General features: G+C 44.0%; 1 protein-coding gene across 2 annotated transcripts in view; it reads right to left on the minus strand.

The window, feature by feature from the left end:
- The window catches only part of mgarpa (mitochondria localized glutamic acid rich protein a), a 46,533-nt gene extending 39,442 nt beyond the window's left edge, over positions 1–7,091 (minus strand). The window contains exon 1 of one of the 2 annotated variants that reach the window (XM_041852040.2): positions 6,988–7,091. Coding sequence is in view for 1 of the 2 variants with exons in the window: in XM_041852022.2 (XP_041707956.2) it covers positions 6,988–6,994 (7 nt within the window). In the remaining variant the exon portion in view is untranslated. The remainder of the gene's footprint in view (positions 1–6,987) is intronic. The other variant, XM_041852022.2, reaches the window with a different exon arrangement.
- Between the last annotated feature and the right edge of the window lie 5,086 nt (positions 7,092–12,177).

Consider the following 12,177-nt stretch of genomic DNA (forward strand, 5'->3'; position numbering starts at 1 on the left):
AAATCCAAAAAAGAAAGACAAATATCATAACGAGCAATTTCAGAGTCTGGAATATAAATATATGGGTATATAATGGTGTGAAATCGACAGTATGAACGGTATAGGAATAGAAAAGGTGTAGTTATATAGGATGAGCCCTTACTAGAATACAGTATACAGTGGGGAAAAAAGTATTTAGTCAGCCACCAATTGTGCAAGTTCTCCCACTTAAAAAGATGAGAGAGGCCTGTAATTTTCATCATAGGTACACGTCAACTATGACAGACAAAATGAGAAAAAAAATTCCAGAAAATCACATTGTAGGATTTTTTATGAATTTATTTGCAAATTATGGTGGAAAATAAGTATTTGGTCACCTACAATCAAGCAAGATTTCTGGCTCTCACAGACCTGTAACTTCTTTTTTTAAGAGGCTCCTCTGTCCTCCACTCGTTACCTGTATTAATGGCACCTGTTTGAACTTGTTATCAGTATAAAAGACACCTGTCCACAACCTCAAACAGTCACACTCCAAACTCCACTATGGCCAAGACCAAAGAGCTGTCAAAGGACACCAGAAACAAAATTGTAGACCTGCACCAGGCTGGGAAGACTGAATCTGCAATAGGTAAGCAGCTTGGTTTGAAGAAATCAACTGTGGGAGCAATTATTAGGAAATGGAAGACATACAAGACCACTGATAATCTCCCTCGATCTGCAGTGCCAGACGTGTCCCCCTGCTTAAGCCAGTACATGTCCAGGCCCGTCTGAAGTTTGCTAGAGTGCATTTGGATGATCCAGAAGAGGATTGGGAGAATGTCATATGGTCAGATGAAACCAAAATATAACTTTTTGGTAAAAACTCAACTCGTCGTGTTTGGAGGACAAAGAATGCTGAGTTGCATCCAAAGAACACCAGACCTACTGTGAAGCATGGGGGTGGAAACATCATGCTTTGGGGCTGTTTTTCTGCAAAGGGACCAGGACGACTGATCCGTGTAAAGGAAAGAATGAATGGGGCCATGTATCGTGAGATTTTGAGTGAAAACCTCCTTCCATCAGCAAGGGCATTGAAGATGAAACGTGGCTGGGTCTTTCAGCATGACAATGATCCCAAACACACCGCCCGGGCAACGAAGGAGTGGCTTCGTAAGAAGCATTTCAAGGTCCTGGAGTGGCCTAGCCAGTCTCCAGATCTCAACCCCATAGACAATCTTTGGAGGGAGTTGAAATTCTGTGTTGCCCAGCGACAGCCCCAAAACATCACTGCTCTAGAGGAGATCTGCATGGAGGAATGGGCCAAAATACCAGCAACAGTGTGTGAAAACCTTGTGAAGACTTACAGAAAACGTTTGACCTGTGTCATTGCCAACAAAGGGTATATAACAAAGTCTCGAGAAACTTTTGTTATTGACCAAATACTTATTTTCCACCATAATTTGCAAATACATTCATTCAAAATCCCACAATGTGATTTTCTGGATTTTTTTTCTCAATTTGTCTGTCATAGTTGACGTGTACCTATGATGAAAATTACAGGCCTCTCTCATCTTTTTAAGTGGGAGAACTTGCACAATTGGTGGCTGACTAAATACTTTTTTCCCCCACTGTATACATATGAAGTGGGTAAAACGGTATGTAAACCTTATTAAAAAGTGATCAGTGTTCAGTGACTATGTACAGTTGAAGTCGGAAGTTTACATACACTTAGGTTGGAGTCATTAAAACTCGTTTTTCAACCACTCCACAAATTTCTTGTTAACAAACTATACTTTTGGCAAGTCGGTTAGGACATCTACCTTGTGCATGACACAAGTAATGTTTCCAACAATTGTTTACAGACAGATTATTTCACTTATAATTCACTGTATCACAATTCCAGTGGGTTAGACGTTTACATATACTACGTTGACTGTGCCTTTAAACAGCTTGGAAAATTCCAGAAAATGATGTCATGGCTTTAGAAGCTTCTGATAGGCTAATTGACATCACTTAAGTCAATTGGAGGTGTAAAAAGCCAGACTACGGTTTGCAACTGCACATGGGGACAAAGATCGTACTTTTTGGAGAAATGTCCTCTGGTCTGATGAAACAAAAATATAACTATTTGGCCATAATGATGTTCTGCCTCCTAGAGATGAACGTACTTTGGTGCGAAAAGTGCAAATCAATCCCAGAAGAGCAGGAAAGGACCTTGTGAAGATGCTGGAGGAAACGAGTACAAAAGTATCTATATCCACAGTAAAACAAGTCCTATATCGACATAACCCGAAAGGCCGTTCAGCAAGGAAGAAGCAACTGCTCCAAAACCGCCATAAAAAAGCTAGACTACGGTTTGCAACTGCACATGGGGACAAAGATCGTACTTTTTGGAGAAATGTCCTCTGGTCTGATGAAACAAAAATAGAACTATTTGGCCATAATGACCATCTGCATGTTTGGAGGAAAAAGGGGGGCCTTGCACCATCCCAACCGTGAAGCACGGGGGTGGCAGCATCATGCTTTGGGGGTGCTTTGCTGCAGGAGGGATTCGTGCACTTCACAAAATAGATGGCATCATGAGGAAGGAAAATTATGTGGATATATTGAAGCAACATATCAAGACATCAGTCAGGAGGTTAAAGCTTGGTCGCAAATGGGTCTTCCAAATAGACAATGACCCAAGCATACTTCCAAAGTTGTGGCAAAATGGCTTAAGGACAACAAAGTCAAGGTATTGGAGTGGCCATCACAAAGCCCTGACCTCAATCCTACAGAAAATGTGTGGGCAGAACTGAAAGTGTGTGCGAGCAAGGAGGCCTACAAACCTGACTCAGTTACACCAGCTCTGTCAGGAGGAATGGGCCAAAATTCACCCAACTTATTGTGGGAAGTTTGTGGAAGGCTACCTGAAACGTTGGACCCAAGTTAAACAATTTAAAGGCAATGCTACCAAAAACTAATTGAGTGTATGTAAACTTCTGACCCACTGGGAATGTGATGAAAGACATAAAAGCTGAAATAAATAATTATGTACTATAATTGACATTTCACATTCTTAAAATAAAGTGGTGATCCTAACTGACCTAAGACAGGGAATTGTGAAAAACGGAGTTGAAATGTATTTGGCTAAGGTGTATGTAAACTTCCGACTTACATGTATATAGAGCCGCAGTCTCTAAGGTGCAGGGTAGAGTACCGGGTGGTAGCTGGCTAGTAACTAAGGTTCAGGGCAGGGTACTGGGCGGAGGCCAGCTAGTGGTGAATATTTAACAGTCTAATGGCCTGGAGATTGAAAAAAAGCTTCTGTCTCTCGGTCCCAGCTTTGTACTGTCTCCGCCATCTAGATGGTAGCGGGGTGAACAGGCCATGGCTCGGGTGGCTGAGGTCCTTGATGATCTTCTTGGCCTTCTTGTGACACCGGGTGCTGTAGATGTCCTGGAGGGCAGGCAGTGTACCCCTGGTAATGCGTTGGGCTGACTGCACCACCCTCTGGAGAGCCCTGCGGTTGCGGACAGTTCAATTGCCGTACCAGGCGGTGATGCAGCCCGACAGGATGCTCTCAATGGTGCATCTGTAGAAGTTTGTGAGGGTCAAGATGAATTTCTTTAGCCTCCTGAGGTTGAAGAGGCACTGTTGCGCCTTCTTCACCACACTGTCTGTGTGAATGGACCATTTCAGGTTGTCAGTGATGTGATTGCCATGGAACGTGAAGCTTTTGACCCTCTTCACTGCGGCTCTGTCGATGTTGATGGGGGCTTGCTCTCTCTGCCATCTCCTGAAGTCCACAATCAGCTCCTTCATTTTGTTGAGGGAGAGGTTGTTCTCCTGGCACCACTCCTCCAGGGCCCTCACCTCCTCCCTGTAGGCTGTCTCGTCATTGTTGGTAATCAGGCCTACCACTGTTGTGTAGTCAGCAAACTTGATGATTGAGTTGGAGACGTGCTTGGCCACGGAGTCATGGGTGAACAGGGTACAGGATGGGGCTGAGCACACACCCTTGTGGGGCCCCCATGTTGATCAGTGTGGCACAGGTGTTGTCTACATACACCATATGTCTGATGCCAACCCCATAACAGTGATGACAATGCTGCAATGATGGCTAAAGGCTATGGAATTTGACTTTAATCGTATCTAATTCATATTGTTCTATGAGATTCTTTCAGAGATAGATAGACTCATCTTTGTATCTGTGCCATTATAGCGTCTGTGACAGCCGCAATGGCACTGCGCATGCTATTTCCATTTTGAAGTAGTCCATTTTCTTTTTCACAATTAGCTGATTCCTCCTGATGACCCAGTTGGACATTTACACATGACTCCAACAGGGTCACCAGGAGGGATCAGCCAATGAAGTTGGCCCTCAATGGCGCTACCCATTCTAATACAGCCTTTTGGCCACTAGAGGCCTCTATGTGGTGGCAGCTGCAGTGAGGTATTTGGGTGTGCAAGACTTGACATCAGAAGAGTTACAGGGTGTGTTAAGTGGTGGTGTCCTATCCTTTCAGACGGTTGGCCTGAAGTAGGACTAAATAGATTTAAATAGTGGAGAATGTATATATATATATTTTTTTGTAAGTGTTAGATGGTAGGGTAGGTGTATTTTTTTTCAAGCAAAGTGTAAGGGAGTTATACTCCAGTCTAGTAGGTGGCGGTAATGCAACATTTATTGGATGCCAACCTCCGTTAAACATAATCGAAGAAGAAGTAGAGGCCTCTATCATTCTCTATGGACTCTTTCTGTCTGCAGTGCGATGTAGCCAAAAGGATTCGACTCTAGTTCATTTATCTCGAGTCGGAATGGTGCTATGCCGGAATGTGGCCAGCCAGAGCCCGGCACGGTATATGGCTGGGAAAATGTACCTTAATTCAGGCATGGAATATGTTGTTGTACTGCTAATCATCCAGTAAGGATGAAAGGTGAATCGAGAAGATTGAAATACTTCTAGTTTTTAATTAAACTGCTGTTTTTGTCAGCATGCTAGGCTAGCTAATGCTAAAGCAACCCATTGGATTCAACAACACTTCCAGTAGCTTCTCAACCCTACACTAGGCGTTAAATTACTACACACCTTTTATAGGGTTCGGGTTAGTGTTCCCACACAGCTATATCTCCACGTAACAGCGCTTGTTTACGGAAGACATAGGCGGCCACCTGTGCTAATTAGCTGTCTAGCATGCGCCGAACACCTGTGTGTAATCGTAACTGGGGAGGAAGTGTAGTTCGCCAACTGGATGCACACAGCGTATGGATCTGTGCAAAACTGCTACAGTAAGTATATATATTTTTTGAAAGATTGTTTCTCGCTGATATGAAAGATAAGGGGAATATCAGCATATGTTTCGAAACCCATTTCGCACGCGATGATTGACGTTTCTAAATGTTAAAATACAGCGTTGGAATTGTAGTTCACACACACAACCGTGGGCGAAGCTAACCTCTGAAAACCCTAAGAATAATAAGAAGGGTTTGAGAGTCAAGAGGTGGGTAGAGTAGTGAAAATATGTACTTAAGTAAAAGTAATGTTACATAGATTGTAATTTCCTCAAGTAAAATGTTAAAGTAGCCCTCTTAAGAAATGACTCAAGTAAGAGTAAATAATGTATCTGGTCAGAAAACTACTTAAATACTAGTTACAAATTTAGTTTGGTAAAAATTGTTTTACACCTTATGGTAAATTGTGTGACAGCAAACAAGAACAACTTAGTGCAATTGATTTAACATTCATTTATTATTTAAGCCTGCCAGCACCATCTTGCAGATTGCCTACCTGTGCCGGAGGACATTTCAAGTACGGTCATATTAAAAGTTGACTTTATATCTATCAATGTGCTCAATTTCATAAAAAGGTAAACGGTACGAAACATTGGAATAATTTCACAATTTCAATAGCATTAATGAAAAGGTATGTCACTATCATTTCAAGTACATGTGATGGTGAATGCGTACTAAAAATGTTTAATTTAGAATGAAAGAAAGGAGGATCTTGGCAGGCCCATTCTCCTCCCATTCAGTTGTGCCGTTACAAGCTGTAAATAAAAATAAACACCCCCCAAAAAATGTCTAGTAGATATATGGCCCAAAAAGCTTACTGAGATGTTTCACTATATGACAGGTGTGCTTATAGGCCTTGTCATAAAAACAATTACATTTAGACACACACACATTAAGCGAGAGCAATGGAGTGGGAGGATTCTGCACTGGGCTGACCGGTTGATCTAGCTAATGCTAGTTAGCTACATGGTAATCTCTCTTGACAGATGAAACGGCGAGAATCTGTTAAGGCTAATGTAGAATTACGTGATTACTAGCAGCTGTAAATTCTTGGTTTGGGGTTTTCGTCGTCGATTATTTGGACGAATCAGGATTGGGTGAAGGCGGTGCTTAAACTGGTGCGGTGATTTTGAAGCCGTGTGCGGATGATAAACGGTTTCCACTAGATTCCACAGCCACAAAGTCAAAATGGTCTGTATCGTAAAAATACGTGAAAACAAACATTAGCTTTTTGGCCATGATAAACACGGGTGAAATTAACGGAAGGGATGGGTTTGGCCGAGAGTTTCCATTTGCGAGGGAGGAGACTTAGCTTTCTTCCTTCGCACAAAGGTAATCACAATTGTTATTATATCGGCATCCCCCCCAGAAGTAAAAGACGAAATGACCAACTTTGGCGAGATTATTTTACTTCTGGGTAACCGAGATTAGCTACATGGTTGACACTGCAGCTAGCTAATTTAGTCATCTAGTGACAACCAAATGTGAGAGTTAGCTATTGCCACACACATCTGATTAATCTGTTCACTCTTTATGACAAGGTGGTTAGTAAATTTAGCCAACAAGCAGCGATCATATGGGGAGCTAAAAACAGGAGATTAAACATTGACACATTTTGGGTTAGCCAAAGCAAGCTAGCTATCATCAAAGCCATTTCATTTACACTCGCACCTCAAAACAATTTCGACATTAGAATTATATCCGATGAATACTTATCTTACTCCAGAAATATATAATATTAAGGTGCAACTTACCACTCATCAGTTTTGGCTAAAAAACAAAAATCTCTTTAAGAGTTTAGACATATGCTTCGCTTCTAGAGCTGTTGTTATGATAGAGGGGGTTGACGGACTTCTTCTTCTTCAATGGGGTTTATCGGCGGTTGGCACCCAACGTTATGGTGCATTACCGCCACCTACTGTACTGGAGTGTGGGCCAGAGACAGGGAGAAACGAAATCCTACCTGCCAGCCCCGTTGCCCTTAAAAAAGATAACATAATATTTGAGACTATATCTAATGACGTTCTACTCGATATACTCTTTAAACTAATTTCCTATATCCCCTTATAGTAGATCTCATCCTCTCTCTTTCCCTCTGATACTGCCCACAATGTAGCAATACATGCTCCACGGTCTCTGTTTCCTGGCAATAATCACACTTTCCTGTTGTATGCTTTCCTATCACATTTAATGTCTTATTCAACTGGCTGTGTCCCACCACTAATCTTGTATAAATAGCCTCCTCTCTTCTGTCCCTTCCTGCCATCCTCCCCGACTTTCCTCTGTACTTGAAATAAATGCCAGCCCTTATTATTACATTTTAGTCATTTAGCAGACACTCTTATCCAGAGCAACTTACAGTTAGTGAGTGCATACATTTTCATACTGGCCCCCTGTGGGAAACGAACCCACAACCCTGGCGTTGCAAGCGCCATGCTCTACCAACTGAGCTACAGGGGACTCTATTCCACTGCAACTGCCATCTCTGCACCATCATATCAGGCTTTTTGCCTCTGCCTCGCTCATTGAAACTACAACATCAACATCCCCACTACTAAGTGCTTGTTTAGTCAGTACATCAACTGCCTCGTTCCCCTCCACCCCCACATGGGCTGGGACCCAAGTAAATCTTATCTGTATACCCATCTGTCTAATCCTGCCATGGGTTTGTAGCACCTCATAAAGCAGGTCTTGTCTGCTACCTGAGCTAAAGGACTGGAGACTCATTAACACTGCACATGAATCAGAGCAAATAACTACTCTATCTGGTTTGACTTCCTCCACCCACTGCAAGGCCAACATTAAGGCCATCAGCTCCACCGTATATACAGCCAGATGATCTGTAATATGTTTCCTGACTTCCACCCCACATTCCTGCACTACAAATGCTGACCCAGTACCTCCTGTCCTGGGATCTTTTGAACCATCTGTGTAAATGGCCACAAAATCCTGATACACAGTATCCAGACATCTCTTAAACAAATCAGATGGATCAACACTCTCCCTATACTTCTGTAGTCTCTCCAACACTTCTAGATCAACTACTGGAGGCAGGAGTAGCCATGGTGGATTTACAGGAATAGCTACCGTTGGACTAAACTCCCATCTCCTTCGCCTGGGTATTACCCACCCACCCAAAGCTCGTGTTCGGTCTTCGCTCATGTTCTCAGCATGCTTGTAAAATCCCTTTCGCAGGATGAGACACCCCATGTCCCTGTAGGTTGACCCAATAATTAATTGCCAGCTGCTGTCTCCTAATCTGCAATGGCATATCCCCCATCTCCACCTGTAATGCAGCCACTGGGGACGTCCAAGATGCCCAACTACATATTCTGAGTCCTTGCCCCTGTATGACATCTAGCCTTTCCAATGAGGTCCGGGCTGCCGAACCGTATGCTATACTGCCATAGTCTATTACAGATCGGATCAATGCAACATACATGGTCCTCAATGAGGAACGCCCAGCCCCCCACTCCTTCCCCGTCAGACAGCGCATCACATTTAGCACCTTCTTACACTTTCCCACCACTCTCTCAATGTTTTCTGCCCAGGTCAGTCTAGTATCAAAGTATACCCCAAGGAACCTGAAGGCCCCCACCCTCTCCAAGTTGCTCCCATATAACCTCATGCATACCTCATCTCCCACCTTCCTCCTGGTAAAGAACACTGTTTGAGTTCTCTACAGAGAACCTGAATCCCCACATTGCAAATGCCATGCTCTACCAACTGAGCTACATCCCTGCCGCCCATTCCCTCCCCTACCCTGGACGACGCTGGCTAATTGTGTGCCGCCCCATGGGTCTCCCGGTCGCGGCCGGCTACGACAGAGTCTGGATTCGAACCAGGATCTCTAGTGGCACACCTAGCACTGCGATGCAGTGCCTTACACCACTGCGCCTCTGCCATGGTAAATTGTGCATTCAATGCATCATTTAAATCCTCCCTCCTATCCATCACTCCAGGATGCTCCTCTCTCGTGCTCTCTCTCCCCCTCTGCCCCTCCTTTGACAAATTTGCCCGAGCTATGCACTTCGACAAATGCTTTGGCCATCATCTCTGCCTTCTCCTCATCTGTTACTGCCACATCCTCCCCACTCGTCAACACTGGATAATCCCACTCCCTTCTGACCCCACTCATCCTCTTAATCATCCCCCACACTTCTCCAAAAGGTGTCGCCCTTCCAATGGTGTCACAGAACTTTATTTTATATCAGATTTTCCATCACTTTTCCATCCACCTAGCATCCTGTAGGGAAGTCCTTGCTTTATGAAGGTGGCACCTGCATATCTACAATGAACTGCTTGAACTCCTGCCCATTAGCTAACAGGCTTTGAGCATTCCACTGTAGTACTACCACCATAACTAAGATCCAGTAATACATGACTCCACCCTCTGCTGATTGAGGTCATCTCAAACCTCTTCCCATGTCAACCCTGTCATACTCAGATGTCTCCCAGCAGCTTTCACTATTAGCTTAATCCTCTCTGTTTTAGACTCTACTTTATCAGTGCTATTGATAGCTCTTGCTATGAACGTCACCAGCTTTCTCTTTTCTATGTATACCATATCGCCGCCCCCCTGCCCCGTAATCCCCGGTCTAGATGCTCTTACCCATCTCTCCCTTGAACCTATATCTCCCTGGACCTGGACCACCCTCACTGCCTCAGCATGACACCCTACTCTCCACTCTCACTTGTTGCACCTCCTCTTCCTGCTTCATAGCCTCACACCCACTATATGCCACACTATGAGCACCCCCACAGTTGCAGCACTTTGGTTGTACACCATCTCCACACTTCCCATACTCATGCTCCCCTCCACACCTGGCACACCTCTTTTTCTCTTTACAGACTGTTGCCACATGCCCAAATCTCTAAGATGTTATAACTGCCAAAGGCTTCAGTACATCAGCCCTCACATAATAACTCATATATCCTATGGCTACTTTATTTGGCAGTACCCAGTCCTTGAAGTTTAACAGAATAGATGTGCTATCTACCCTAACTCCACCCCTTGTTGCTTGCAATCTTTGTACATTCACTAGAACGCCTCCTCTCAAATTATCCCTTACCTCTTTAGTGCGAACACTCACAGGCACTCCTGTTATCAGCCCTTTAATCCACTGCTTCCCTGCTTGATCAGTCCAGCTGCTCGACACCACCTTACACTTCCCTATTTGCTTCACTCTGAGAGCTTTTTCCCTCTGCGCCATGTCCTTACAGAACACCAACAAGCTCCCATCTCTTAACACTTTAGCATTGACAACTTCCCAAATCAACTCTTATCACAGCCGTCAACCTTATCGGACTCATCTCCCCAACTCCCCCTTCCTCCCTTAACTTCAGAATGACTTTATGCTCCTCCTCACCTCACGTCTTATCTTGCCCTTCCTTGGCACTTTCTACCTCCGAACTTCCGCTAGTGTTGGAAACTAGGTTGCTCTCCTCAAACTTCCTTTTCTGCCTCCTCTCTGCCTCCATAGACCTCTCGCTCCCCTTCAAACCCCTACTCCCTTTCTCTCCCGCTTTCTTTTTCTTACTCCCTCCTTTATTTGTACCACTATGCTCCATACTTGCTTCACTTTCTTCTCCATCACCATCTTCTACCATCTCTGACCCAGTCACAGCACCGCTGTGCCGAACCGCCGCCACACAGAGTAAAGTTTGTTTATCAACGATTGATCCAACCTACTCCTCTAACCTTCTTCGTGTCAGCTTACCCAGCGATCAGGTTTAAGTAACAGCGGTTGGCATCCAATATGTTGCATTACCGCCCCCAACTGAACTATAGTATAGGTCCATTACACTTTGTGATACAAAATGGGAATGGGGAACCAGAAAAAAAATATATATATATATATACACACACATCTTTTAATTACCCTACCAACTAACCCTAGACTCATAAAACCCATCACCTTATTCCACTACTTTAACCCTATCTTGGGGGACACTACCACTCAACCAGTGGAGGCTGGTGGGAGGAGCTATAGGAGGACAGGCTCATTGTAATGGCTGGAATGGAATAAATGGAACGGTATCAAACATATGGAAACCACGTTTGACTCCATTCCATGCATTCCATTCCAGCCATTATAATGAGCACACCTTCCTATAGCTCCTCCCACCAGCCTCCACTGCACACATGCTGTAACTCTTCTGAAGTCAAATCTCATACCCCCAAGTACTTCTCTGCAGCTGCCACCACAACATAAATTATATTTTCTGGGATTTACATTCCATTTCTGCAATACAGTTGGTAACTATTGCTATGACAGCTAAGAAACAACCTTACTGAAGCATATATCACTCATTGGCCTATCCCTCTGTGCTGGCACAGATCTACTATTCACAGGAATCCTCTCAGAATCCCTCACCCATCCTCCTCTACAGTCATGGTCAAAAGTTTTGGTCTTCACAAAGTTCGCTGCTTCAGTGTTATGAGATATTTTTGTCAGATGTTACTATGGTACACTGAAGTATAATTACGAGCATTCCATAAGTGTCAAAGGCTTTTATTGACAATTACATTACGTTTATGCAAAGAGTCAATATTTGCAGTGTTGACCCTTCTTTTTCAAGACCTCTGCAATCTGCCCTGGCATGCTGTCAATTAACTTCTGGGCCACATCCAAACTGATGGCAGCCCATTCTTGCATAATCAATGCTTGGAGTTTGTCCGAATTTGTGGGTTTTTGTTTGTCCACCCGCCTCTTGAGGATCGACCACAAGTTCTCAATGGGATTAAGGTCTGGGGAGTTTCCTGGCCATCGACCCAAAATGTCGATGTTTTGTTCCCCGAGCCACTTAGTTATCACTTTTGCCTTATGGCAAGGTTCTCCATCATGCTGGAAAAGGCATTGGTCGTCACCAAACTGTTCTTGGATGGTTGGGAGAAGTTGCTCTCAGAGGATGTGTTGGTACCATTCTTTATTCATGGCTGT

The sequence above is a fragment of the Coregonus clupeaformis genome, chromosome 3 (genome assembly GCF_020615455.1).
Source record: "Coregonus clupeaformis isolate EN_2021a chromosome 3, ASM2061545v1, whole genome shotgun sequence".
Classification (NCBI taxonomy): domain Eukaryota; kingdom Metazoa; phylum Chordata; class Actinopteri; order Salmoniformes; family Salmonidae; genus Coregonus; species Coregonus clupeaformis.